General features: G+C 35.1%; 1 protein-coding gene across 8 annotated transcripts in view; it reads right to left on the bottom strand.

The window, feature by feature from the left end:
- Nucleotides 1–14,212, bottom strand: part of WDFY3 (WD repeat and FYVE domain containing 3) — a 234,046-nt gene that overhangs the window by 87,403 nt on the left and 132,431 nt on the right. For all 8 annotated transcript variants that reach the window (XM_038582230.1, XM_038582234.1, XM_038582232.1 and 5 more), the window contains 6 exons: nt 12,923–13,075; nt 7,934–8,007; nt 7,689–7,850; nt 6,251–6,345; nt 1,172–1,292; nt 742–959 (listed from right to left, as the gene is read on the bottom strand). In XM_038582230.1, the coding sequence (XP_038438158.1) occupies nt 742–959; nt 1,172–1,292; nt 6,251–6,345; nt 7,689–7,850; nt 7,934–8,007; nt 12,923–13,075 (823 nt within the window). The remainder of the gene's footprint in view (nt 1–741; nt 960–1,171; nt 1,293–6,250; nt 6,346–7,688; nt 7,851–7,933; nt 8,008–12,922; nt 13,076–14,212) is intronic.

The raw sequence follows: 14,212 nt of genomic DNA, 5'->3' as shown, positions 1-14,212 counted from the left end.
CTATTAAAAGCACAGTTTTATTGAATCTAATTGACCTGGATTCAATTTTTGACACTTCCTCACTGACAAGTGACTTCATCTGTATGCCTTGGTTTTCTCATTCTCTAAAATGGGTGTGATAGTATTTATACCTCTTGGGACTATTGTGAAAATAAGTTATTGTGAAAATGAAAATGTTTAGTAACTGGCACAGAATTGGCACTCAAAATACTGATTGTTCTTAATTTAGTTTTTGATAATTTGCTAATTACCTACTTACAGATCAGAAAGGGAACTATAGAACAACAACAAAAAGAGAATAAGGAATTCTCTTGAGTTTTCACATTGTTAATATCCTGTGTCTGACTTCAGTTTGATTTGTAATTAAAAATGCCAAATTTGAAACTAAGTTTTTTATTCATTTGTTCACTCATTAAAATTCATAATTCTGGGGCACTTGAGTGGCTCAGTCAGTTAAGCATCTGCCTTCGGTTCTGGTCATGATCTTGGGGTCTTGGGATTGAGCCCTGAATCAGGCTCCCTACTCATCTGGGAGAGTCTGCTTCTCCCTCTCCCTCTGCCCCTCCCCCTGCTCGTGCTAGTGCTTGCTCTCAAATAAATAAAATCTTTGAAAAAAATAATTCATGATTCTTAATGATTGTCAGATAAATTGAAGAGTATATAAGCTTTGATAAGATTTTTAAAAAACAAACAAAATACAAGAAAGCTTATTTTTAAAGCAGCTGATGGTAAGTCCCATACCTAATACAGTTCCAATCTTATTAGTTAAGACAGAATCTGTCTGTTCCAGCCACCCTCCACCGCTGAGTCCTTCCTTAAATTTGATGAGGATAGACTGATTACTCAGTAGCACAACAAGAATCCTCATGGCTGCCGTAACTGTGGTGGAATGCAAGTGTTCTTCCATAAACATCATAATCCAGTCAAAACCCAGTGTCTTGACCAGTTCTTCACAAGCTCTATTTAAAGGCAGATGAATTCAGAAGAAAAAAACAGAACATTAATTTCAAGGATTAGTACTCAAAATTTCAAGAAAGACTAGTTTTGTTTGAAGATACTATAAGTTGCAGGGTTCAAAAAATCTATTAAAAGCCAGTAGCAGTTCTTCCTTTACTCTGATTTAACTAGTAATAGACACTGCTACCATCAAGTCTAAGAAAATTTTACTTACTGCAAATTAATGCTGGTTTTTTCTTTAGATGTGTAAACTAGTTTTAACAAGATATCTAGAAGTCTATTCCTCAAAAGTATAAGATTAGCAGACACAAGACCTCCAAACTCTTCTTCAGTTCCTACAATGAAAATATATATATTAAATTGCCTTAGTAGATAAACCAGTATAAAATACACAACATTGTTCTTGGAAATCTCACTGAAAAATACATTTTTTAGGAAATATTTTCTCTAGGAGTGCTTTCCACTAATGTGGACAAGCAGAAGGGTCTATTAACTACTTCTCTTTAGAAACCTGAAAATTGTTCATTACATTTGACATATCTAAAACAAGTAATAAAAGGATGTAAACCCTTTCTTAAATAATATTTACCCCACCAGTAGAGTGAAAATAGCCATGTGAATAAAAATATCGATCCAAATTCTTAATTGCCAGTTTCATTTTGAAGGATATAAATAAATTTACAAGATTTAAAAATGAAAAATAGGATACATAAACTACTCAATAAATTTGTAATGTATAAAAGAGAGATAAATAGAGCTACCATATGACCCAGCAATTACACTACTGGGTTTACCCCAAAGATACAGATGTAGTGAAACACCAGGACACCTGCACCCCAATGTTCATAGCAGCAATGTCTACAATAGCTAAACTGTGGAAGGAGCTGTGTTGTCCTTCGACAGATGAATGGATAAAGAAAAATGGAATATTACTCAGCCATCATAAAGGACGAATACCTAACATTTGCTTCGACATGGATGGAACTGGAGGATATCATGCTGAGTGAAGTAAGTCAATTGGAGAAGGACAATCCTATGGTTATACTCATACATGCAATATAAGAAATAGTGAAAGGGATTATAAGGGAAAGGAGTGGGAAAAATTAGAGAGGTAGACAAATCATGAGAGACTCCTAACTCTGGGAAACAAAAAAAGGGTTGCAGAAGGGGAGGTGGGCGGAGGATTGGGGTAACTGGCACTGAGGGCACTGAGGGGGGCACTTGATGGGATGAGCCTGGGTGTTATACTATATGTTGGCAAATCGAACTTCAATAAAAACAAATGAAAATAAATAAAGGAGACTTAGAATTAAATAGCATAGAAGAGAGGCAAAGGCACTCAAATACACAAGAGAAAAGGGAAAAGAAAGGGAGGAAAGCAGAGAACTTATGGTTCTCAATGGATAGGACTGGGCATCCATGGCCCGGTGTTCCAGACCCAGGCCTGACAATGATGGGCTCTGGCGTGGTAAATCACAATCTCCAGGCCTTCCTTTATTCTAGAACTGAAGCTCAGGCTAAACTTGGACTTTCAATGGTCATTTGCTTTTATTTGTTTGGGCAAGGGATTCCTTTCATCCTTAAACATTGTCTTTTAAAATGCTAATTCTGGGATCCCTGGGTGGCGCAGCGGTTTAGCGCCTGCCTTTGGCTCAGGGCGAGATCCTGGAGACCCGGTCCCACGTCGGGCTCCCGGTGCATGGAGCCTGCTTCTCCCTTTGCCTAGGTCTCTGCCTCTCTGTCTCTCTGTCTCTCTCTCTCTCTCTCGTAAATAAATAAAAATTAAAAAAAAAACTTTAAAATGCTAATTCTGTGCCTTAATCATTGGGAAGGGTGCTTCAAGTTTACCAAGGGAGATTCAAGATTCCCTTCTCTTCTAAGAGGTAAGACTGGTATTTTATAAACTGCTTGATTAAAAACATACCATACAACCTAAATTGAGATACAGAGAGCTTCCTTTCAATTATTCCTTTTCAGTAAAATAGTGATCCACACAGAAGTGAAAAATTCTCCTTTGATTGATTGTTTGATTTTTCTCCTTAGATTTACATCTAGTTTTCTCACTGTTAGTTTTGCTTCCCCTAATTTTAAAATATAAAACAATAAAACTCTGAATTTCCAGCGTAACCTCTTCCCACTCAGACTGATGCTTTCTTCCATAGTGCACTACCCTTTTATGCTATTTTATTTTCCACTGATTATTATACTGCTGTTCTGCATTATTTAAGCCATCTTCTTTTTTGTAGGTATATCCTGAATGTTGTATTAATTACTTCAAAGAATAAACTATGGTTTTAATTTTTTGGAACATCACATTGCAGTTAATATAGTCTTTCGTAAAATACTTTTTTTTCTTTTTTAAATAACATCTTTAATTAAAGTTTTTGCAAAGGTAAAATATTAAACTTAAAATAGGTCTTAGTACATCAAAATACTAAAGTCTCTAATTGTATTCCAAGATGGTCTTTAAAACATAATATCCTGTATATCACAGAAGAGCAACCTTGATCTGCAACTGTACAGAATGAATTTTACAAACATAATAAATATACTTATGCCCTTACACATAACAGTATGTACAACAGCAGTTGGCAATAGTAGCTCAGAACAGCAAAAGGATTAGCCCCTCCCCCAAAATTGTAGCTCTGACACATATTGGACCGATTTAAGGAACTTATTTAAGGAACCTGCTGTCCATGTTAAATAAACAGCAAATGCCCTATACTATCAAGACCAGTAATATACTTCTGATTTTTTCTATTATTTCAAATGGCAATGAAATGATGAGAATACCGGTCTGATTAACCTGGCAGATCAACAGAAAAACTTAGCAGTTTATACATTTCCACGACTGTGCTCTTCTCAAAGAAAATGTTATATTAGTTGTACTAACTGAATTCAATAGCCAGCAAGAAATATAGAGACTAGAGAAATACTTTTCATATATCTTTTTAATATTTGAAATAAACGTTATATATTTCCAAAGATTTTTTAAAGGGCTTTTGCTAATACCAATTTACTTGGCTTAGATTAATTAATTCAGAGCTAAGAAATAATCCTTGCAAATGGCAGAAAAATGTAGTGGTCAAAAAGCTTCCAGTGTTGGTCTAGATTATCTGGGTTCAAATGCAAGTAGTATGATCTCAGGTAAATTTCTTCTACTTAATCTTTCTGGGCCTCAGTTTCTTCCCTTGTAAAACTAGGATAACAATAATACTTATTTCATAGGATTGTTATAAGAATATAAAAAGCACTTAAACAGTGCATGGCAGATATTAGGCACTCAGTAAGTGTTAACCATTGATTTTATCTTTAGGCTTCTCATCCACTGCTAATCTGCTTTATCAAAGAAATATCAACATTGTTCCAAATAAGTATAGGAGTAGATGAGTGGTCAGCAGCAGCCTTATGTTCCGCTATAATTTGCAGGAAATCCCAGGTTTAAGGAATTTAAAGAGACTCTTAAATCCCAGGTTCTCTTTTGAAAAACATGATTATAACACTTTCTCTTCTTATTCATGAAGCACCAGAGAGGCTGTGTTCCAGGTGGTATAGCCAACGGAGGAAAACACCTTTGTGTGGTACTGATTCAACAGCATTGTTTCTCCACTGTCCAGGTGGATAGTGGTATAAGGAAAGTCATTTATGTGATATGATTTAGGAATAATAGCATAATAATGGAAATAATGCCGACAAATATAAGATATTGTGAATTTAATTACAAGTTAATGTAAAAGGTTCTTTCAATGCTTTCCCAACAAATCTATCCTAGAATACATAAAAGGAAAAATATGGACCAGAAGGGGAAAAAATATGCACCAAATGAAGAAAGGTTAAAAAAGAAAAGTGGGGGTGCCTGGGTGACTTAGTTGGCTAAACATCCGACTCTTGATTTTGCCTCATATCATGATCTCAGGGTCCTGGGGTCAAGCCCCATGTCCTCAGGCTCTACTTGCAGTGGGAGTCTGCTGGATATTTTCTTTCTCCCTCTCTCTGCTCCTCCCCCTGCTCATGGTCTCTAAAATAAATAAATCTTAAAAAAAAAAAAAAGTGGTTTTCATGGGCTCAGAATCCCACAACTTATGAAACTATTTTTATTTTTATTTTTTTAACTATTTATTTTATACTTACATAAAATGATTCCAGTAAGTGTTTTTTCTGACTACTAAATATTTCATAGGAAAATGAAAATAAGTTATATAGATATAATTCATACTATCAAGTATCTGCGTTTCTGAAGAGATGTATATAATTTTTAAAAATTAATATTCAAAAATCACATAGAATAGTTTGCTATTTAAAGGATCACTGCTATGAATCCTCTAAGATTTAATTAATTAATTCTATTTTTAATTTTTTTACACAGTGATTTGACATCTATATATGTTATGTTCAACCACATGTGTAGGTAGCTACCATCTGTCACTATACAACATTTACAATATCACTGACTATTCCCTATGCTGTGCCTTTCATCTCTGTGGCTTTTCTTTTTTTTTTTTTTTTACTGCTTTAAGAGTTTTTTTTTTTTTTTTTTTTAATTTACTTACAATTAACATACAGTATTATAGGGGCACCTGAGCAGCTCGGTTGGTTGTGTCTGCCTTTGGCTCAGGTCATTATCCTGGGGTCCTGGAATCGAGCCCTGAATCAGGCTCCCTACACAACTAGGAATCTGCTTCTCCCTCTCCCTCTGTACCTCCCCACCCCTACTTGTGTGCTCTCTCTCTCTCTCAAATAAATAAATAAAATCTTTAAAAAAAGAAAAACAAACATATACTATATTAGTTTCAGGTCACGATTCAACAATTCTATACATTTCTTAGTGCTCATCAAGTAAAGTGTACTTTTTTTTTTAAGATTTTATTTATTTATTCATGAGAGACACACAGAGAGAGAGAAAAGCAGAGACACAGGCAGAGGGAGAAGCAGGCTCCATGCGGGGAGCCCGATGTGGGACTTGCTCCTGGGACTCCAGGATCGTGCCCTGAGCCAAAGGCAGACACTCAACTGCTGAGCCACCCAGGCACCCATGGTAAGTGTACTCTTAATCTCCCTTATTTCACCCATCTCTTTACCCACCACCAGGAAAGATTTTAGTTTTTAAGTAGAATTCACACCCTATTAAGTTCCATAGGTAATTCTGTACTTTGCTTATTATATAAATACATCTGTGAAAGACCATGAAAAGTAATGTAAGGAGAAAAGTAATATAACAGCATCACATATAATTATAAATTGTGCAAGAAAACAGGGCATAGCAATTAGTTTTCAAGCTCCAGACTGGACTCACCAGTATCAAGCTTCTCTTCATTGTTTATTTCCATAACTACAAATTTCTCACAAACTGCAAATGTTGGTAAAGTAGAAGAAATAAACTGGCCAAACCTTTAAAAACAAGAGAAAAGTTATGGATTTTAGGTTTTTTCTCTCCCCAAACACAAAGAAATGAAAAAATAATACTTCTTGTTTTAACTAATCTTTTATAGACCTTTAAGAGATTGTGTAAATTTTACTTCCCCTAGGAACACTGTAATTAACATTATATGTTACAATATTTTAAAGCATAGGATAAAATATATTTCTCCAGAAATGAGTCCTTTAATGCACTAACCCTTTAATGCATTTTTAAGAACTGAACAGTATGATCCAAATTAAAATGTCCTAACATTATCTATATGAATCCACTGTAGCCTGGTAATTAAGAACTTTAGTTTTAGAAACACGGGTAATGTTAAAATCCTGGCTCTACCAGTTTTTAATCTTGTTACTTGAGGCAGGTAACTTAACCTCTCTAGGTTTTAGTTTCTAAATTGGTAGATAAAAATAAAAACTTGATGGGTTTCAGTGATAATTTTAGCAAAGTGATTATTATAGTTCCAGAATAAGATTTAAATAGTTACTGTTAAAAAACAAACACACTAATCTCCAAAATAATTTTCAAACTCCAGTTTTAAATCTGTTGCAAAGTTACAAAAATGTCCTTAAGGTAAATAAATGTAAAAAAACAAAACAAAACAAAAAAAAAACCAAAAAAAACATGGTACACAGATTAGAGACTAGTCTATAGGGAATATTCTAATCAGTCAGCATGGTTTTACCTGTGATACCTGGGCAAGTACATGAAAAATGATCAAATTGAGTTTAAGGAATTCTCTACTTGGAAAATACTTTGGTTAGGCTGCATTTTCCTTCCATTTTAAGATGGGAATTACCATGTAGATATTAAAATTATTCTACAGACAACCTGTAAATATGCCTTAAGCCATTTCTCATTAGCTGCAAAATAATAAATCATATGAAAGGTTTGAATATACAAAAATAAAATCTCATCATCTGTTTGGGTGACAGAAAATAAATATATAAAAGAGATGGCATGCCCACTACAGGGGGCAGGGTAGGAGATTGTGCACAATTGGCACATACACTTGAGAAGTAGCAGGGCTTAGGGAAGATGCACCGAGAATTCTTATACTGAACACATTTAACGTCTAGGACAATCAATGTCGCTGGGCTCAGTCCTATATATTTTCTTATTCACTAGTGGCAACAACTGGTTTTGCTATATAAAGACAAGATACTGAGACATGCATATTTTTTATGCCTTACAAGTATCTGGAATATTAACATTACAGGTATGACACATGCATAAGAACCAATTACATTTGTCTCATTCACTTTAACCTCACTGATACTTTTACTTAATAAACAGATACAGAAGTTTTCACTACCTGAGGAGATCATTGCTATTGGGAAAACCTTGCAGTAAGAAGCTCAGCACATTACTAATAGCAGCAATGGTAGGTTGGGATAAAGACATATCTCGAAGAGTCAGTAGCAACTTGGGAATTAGCTGGAATTCCCTCATTAATTTGGCATTCTTTGAAGCTTCACTGTAAGAGAAAGAAAATTTTATATAGACCATGCTATCATCTCTTCTATTACTGAACAATTAACTCATGGTATTAACTAATACCTGGACTCGGTGAGTAGTTCAATAAAATGTTCAAATAAGGAAAGATGAAGTTCATATGGTGCATGGAGCCAAACCTACAATAAAAATAAAGAATAGTGGTACATTTAGGGTTAAAAAAACACCCCAAATGACTATCCAACAAACATACATGCAACACACAAACTTATTTCACTTATATAGTTGACTGAATATAACCACTTTATAAAATTTTATAATATTTTATAATATTTGGCGAAGTCCTATAAAAATGCTAACATATAAGACTTCTGGTTCTATTTATAAAAGATTAATTGCTATGGAAATTACCCTCCAAAACAACTGGAAAGGTAAGACGTATTGAAAAATCATCTGTAAATCAAGGACTGAATATTATTACTGAATACTGAACACAGCATACAGAATAGAATGAATACTGAATGCTGCATCCTGCAGACAAAGACTGAGTGACTGGAATCTCATGTGGAGTCCAAAACTGGAATCAATCACTGCAGTTGAGTGCAACAAACAATTCCTGTAATTTATGAGTCTGAGACTAGTCTGTACCCCCACCAAAGAGCATGGAGACTTCCTAATATATAGGGAGTTGAATAGAGGCCCTAGAAGGGAAATACCTGAGTAATGGGGCTAAATTAGTACTAAAGGTTACTCTAGGTCCACCCTAACAAATATTAAAAGTGTGACTCAAAAAGATAACCACAACGTTAAAGTTCAATACTTTTATAATGGAACACAACAAAATCTAGCACTTACTAATGTAAAATTTAGTATACAATCAAAAATTACCAAGAACACAAAGAAAAAGGAAAATATGATCCATAAGTAGGTAAAAAATCAATTACTATACATAGCCCAGAAATTACAGAGATGATAGAATTATCAGGACTTTTATTTTTTTTTAAAGATTTTCTTATATATTCATGAGAGGCACACAGAGAGAGGCAGAGACACAGGCAGAGGGAGAAGCAGGCTCCATGCAGGGAGCCTGTTATGGGACTCAATCACAGGACCCTGGGATCATGACCTGAACCAAAGGCAGACGCTCAACCGCTGAGCCACCCAGGTGCCCCTATCAGGCCTTCTTAAAAGTTATTAAAAATATGCTCAAGGAGCACCTGGGTAGCTCAGTCGGTTAGGCAGCTGACCACTGATTTTGGCTTTAGTCATAGTCTCAGAGTCCCACAACAAGCTCTGTGCTCAGTGGGGAGTCAGCTTGAAGATTTCTCTCCCTCTTCCTTTGCCCCCTCCCCCAACTTGTGCATGCTCTCACTCACTCTCAAATATATAAATAAATTTTTTAAGCTCCATATACTATAGAATATAACCAAAAATATGAACATGAGGAGGAAAAATAGAAAGCAATCAAAGATCCAAAATGAACTTCTATAGAGGAAAAGTAAAATATTTAAAATGAAAACTATAATAATCTGCTAATGTGTTCTACACATATTCCCCTAAAAAAAAAGATTTATATTGTTTTCCAAGTATTTCTTGAACCCCAAACCCCCTTGTACCACAATGATCTGTAGCAAGACCTTGAGACATACTTAAATAGCATTTAGATAGCATTTATTCAGGATAATGAACATTTTTGTGTGTATGTGTGAACTATTATCATTATTGAAACTTTTCAGAGAAATGTTCAATGATTCATTCATTAAACAATTAATTTAATAAATAAAAAAAAATGAAAACTATACTGGATGGGACTAACAGGAGACTGGATACTGCAGAAAATAATTCAGTGAGCTTGAAGACACAACAATAGAAACTATTCAAAATCAAGCATGAGAAAAGAACTAAAAAGAAATTACTAGATATAGCATAAGTGACTTGTGGGAAAACATCAAGCAATCTAAGACATATGTTATTGGAGTCCAGAAGAGACTGGGGGAAGGCACTAGGAAAAATAGCTGGAGAAATAATGGCTAAAAAATTTCTAATTCAATAAAAATGACAAACTCACAGATCTAGAAAAGTCAACAAATCCCAAACAGAAGAAAAAGAAAAGACAATGGAGTGACGGACATCTTTAAGGCATAAAAAGAATTTTTAAAAGTCAATTAGAATTCTATTCAAAAAAGAAAAAATGAAGACTTTTTCAGATGGGAGAATTGAAGGCCAGTGGACAGGCACCATGAAAAATGCTAGTTTTTCCAGTTAGAAGAATCATATAAGATGGAAATCAGGTACTACACAAAGGAATAAAAATGCCATGAATATTATATATGTGGGTAAGTATAAAATAATTTTTTAAATTTTCTTTAAAAGATAACTTGCTATTTAAACAAAAATACAGAAAGTATTATGGAGATCATAAACATACAGAAATAAAATGTTGGACCGTAACAGCACAAAGGACAGGATGAAAGAAATCGAAGTTTATCTTTGTAAGGTTTTTATGCAATAGGTAAAGTGGTAAAATATACTTTGAAGACAGAATGAATTGTTATAAATGTATATTATAAATTTTAGAACAACCACTAAAAAGAAAATGCCTGTAAATTCTATTACTATTATTTTTATCTGTCAGATGCTGTTTTAAAAATAGGGTGAATTAAGTATTTATAGACTATTATGTTTTGCATTAATTAGGAACGCTATATGATGTCATAAAATGAGAGAGGTAATTTAAAATGAAACAAAATATGTTGAGCAACCAAATTTCTGATGTTTGTATATTAGATTTTTATCAGATACTTGAAACTAAAGATAACCCATGATTTAAACATATCAGTTTCCAGATAAAAAAAAAAAGCCAGGCTTGATTAAGTAGGTCTCCTTAGTACTCCTGTAATTCTCTCTGCATACCTTTATCTCTATACTTTTACACATTTTTATTGGTCTATTTATTTGCTCTTCTCTTCTAATGGACTTCTTTATTTTTGCATCATTAGCACCAACAGGATGCCTAGTTCAAAGATGCTCATTCTAAAAGAATGAGAGGTTTGTGTGTTACAATTTTGAATATCAGGTTGAGAAATGTATACTTTATTGTTTGGAAGGGAAATCATCAGAAGCTTTTGAATAATTAGTATGATTATGCTTTAAAAGAATGAGGTCAAAAGATCTATGGATAGGTTGAGGGAAGGAGGAAAGAAGTGGTAGTTACCCTAGTAGGTAAGAGAAGAGTTGATCAGGGCTTGGGCTAGGATGTAAAAGTAGAAACAAGAAGGTAAACTATAGGAAATATGGAAGTATAGTCTATAGGACTTAATTTCAGACTGTTTATAAACAGGGAAGAAGAAGAAAGCTGATTTTTCAATTTCAAGCCTCGGTGACTAGGGAAATGGTTTTATTAACAGAAATACAGTTAGAAGGAAGAACTAATTTGGGGGAAGATGTTAAGTTCAGGTTAGGTGTTACTGGGACATAAAAATGGAAATGAAAAAAAAAAAAAAATGGAAATGTTGATCAAGAGATCAGAACTAAGTGGGGAATTTAGATGCCAAGCTAGAGATTCAGATCTAGGGCTGAACTTTGTAGAGATGAGGCTGTGGGAAGAACCTGAAGGGAAGAAAACAAAAGGGGATCCCTGAGTGGCTCAGTGGTTTAGCACCTGCCTTCAGCCCAGGGCATGATCCTGGAGTCCCAGGATCGAATCCCACATCTGGCTCCCTGCATGGAGCCTGCTTCTCCCTCTGCCTGTGTCTCTGCCTGCCTCTCTCTCTCCTTCTCTCTCTCTCTCTGTGTCTCTCATGAATAAATAAATAAAATCTTAAAAACAAAAAAAAGGAAAGAAAACAAAAGAAGGTAAAGAAGTTGGACATTTTTAAGTAAAATAATAAAAATTTCCAAGCCAGAAAATTATGGGGCAAGTAGTAAGAAAGATACAGGAGCTGCAGGCTAGCAAGAGTCAGGAGCTGCAAAAAGAGGGAGACACTGGAGTGCTTGGGTAGCTCAACTGGTTAGGCGTCTGCCTTTGGCTCAAGTCATGACCTCAGGGTCCTGGGATTGAGTCCCATATTAGGCTCCCCTTCAGCAGAGAGTCTGCTTGTCTCTCTACCCCTCCCCCCACTCGTTTTCTCTCTCTCTCTCTCTCTCTCAAGTAAATAAATAAAATCTAAAAAAAGAGAGAGAAAGCAAATGCAGAATTTGCTCCTGAGCTGCAGGTACTGTAGATGGAGTATGGGCCAGGATGCTAATATGCATTCAAATAAAGTTTCAGGAAAGCAATTAGAGCACATAACCTGTTTTTTTGTTTTATTTTTTGGGGGGATTTTTTTAAAAAAAGATTTTATTTATTAATTCATAAGAGACACAGAAAGAGAGGCAGAGGCATAGGCAGAGGGAGAGCGTGATGCGGGACTCAATCCCAGACCTGGGGATCATGACCTGAGCCAAAGGCAGATGCACAACCACTAAGCCACCCAGGTGCTCACAAAATCTGTTTGTTAGGAATTTAAAATAACCGAAAAGACAGAGATTATAGTAGTTATGAGAAAGAAGGGCTGTGGCCTAGACATTACAGCCAGCAAACATTTAGTACTAGACATCAATCTGGGTGGTAGGGATACAAATGAAGACAGGATCTCTGCACACGTGAAGTCCACAGCCCCACAGGGGAGATATATACCGACATCAAATGTATAGTATATAAAGTATATAGTGACGAGTTGTAAAGTACTGTGAATGGGAAGTTAAATGGAGAAGGGATATATGAGAGTAAGTGGTACCTATTAGAATTATTTAATGAATATATGTTTGCCTCTTATAATGCTAGAGAAAGCAGCAAATTAGCTATAGTTAGATAAATGCCTTATACACCATTTCATTTCTACACCACTTGTAAACTGGAATACCCCTGGGGAGAAGAAACCCCATCACTATTCTATTTTTGTACTTTACCAATGACACTAGTAGGAGCATCATAAAATTATAGAACTTAAACACATCCTAGAGACAAATTTTTTAATACTTAACTCTATCAACATGCAGAGTAAGACCTGGATTCATTGACTGTATATTAACAATTAGTGTTCATATACATACTTCAAAATCACAAAGTAGATCCTGGAAGGCAGTTGAATTTGGAATAATGGAGGTCTCATGTCCACTATCAACAGTTCCCACCAAGGAAAACGTTAGATGGAGAATGTGGCTGTTAAGGAGGGAACGTTTTTTCTTAAGCAGCATCGCCAGCAACTAGAAGAAACAGTATCATATGCCCATTGATTAATCATATCATATATGCACACACACACACACACACACACACACACGAACTCTATGTAAAGCAATTCCTTGAGACTTCCAAGCTGATTTCTAAATTTTTATTATGACAATATAAAATTAATTTTTTTTTAAATTTTTATTTATTTATGATAGTCACAGAGAGAAAGAGAGAGGCAGAGACACAGGCAGAGGGAGAAGCAGGCTCCATGCACCGGGAGCCTGATGTGGGATTCGATCCCGGGTCTCCAGGATCGCGCCCTGGGCCAAAGGCAGGCGCCAAACCGCTGCGCCACCCAGGGATCCCTGACAATATAAAATTAGAGCAAATCTAATAAGCAGGGTCATCCCAACTACTCTATCATTAAAATATCTTCTACATAAATGCTTTCAATCCACATATATTTAATTTGTTGCCTACATGTACATACAACTTTTTTACTCTTTTTCTCCATTTTATTACATTTCACTACAAGGATTTTTCTTTTGCAACATAGTCTTCATAATTTCAAATTTAAAAGGTTGAATGGTAATCTCTGGAATGGATATAGAATTATTAGTCATCCTCATAATGTTGGAACATTTAGAGGGCTTGTGTATTTTCATGAAATGTGGTGAGCAATGCCACAATAATCATTTTGAAAGTTTTGCAAAATAGAACACTTACCAAAATAATGTGATTAAATCTACAGAAAACAAACAGTAAACAGTTTATTCACTAGCAATGAACTGCTGGCTATAGTAGGAGAAGGCATTCATACTTCATCTATACTAAAGAGATTAAATTTTACTCCAAATACTTGTTTCTTTTCTGACAAATAACTTTTTGCTTAAACCTAGTAGGTTGTGGATACATGAATACTGCATATTTTTAATCCCACTTGAGTTTTCAGGACTAGCAATGGCACAGGTATTATAGAGTGGTTCTCACATCCCCTCGGTAAGAGAGCGGGGGCGGGCAGTCAGTAAAAGATGACTGGATGTAGAGGGGAGAGACAAGGAAAACAAGGAACTCTCTCAATCTATCACCCATTTAGCAGCTAGCGTGGGCTGGCAATATGACCCTATTTCATTTCACTCCAATTTCCATAGAGAAAAAGAATTCTAAAG

The sequence above is a fragment of the Canis lupus genome, chromosome 32, assembly GCF_011100685.1.
Source record: "Canis lupus familiaris isolate Mischka breed German Shepherd chromosome 32, alternate assembly UU_Cfam_GSD_1.0, whole genome shotgun sequence".
NCBI lineage: Eukaryota > Metazoa > Chordata > Mammalia > Carnivora > Canidae > Canis > Canis lupus.
The sequence above is the reverse complement of the archived record's forward strand: the minus strand, read 5'-3'. Positions and strand labels throughout refer to the sequence as shown.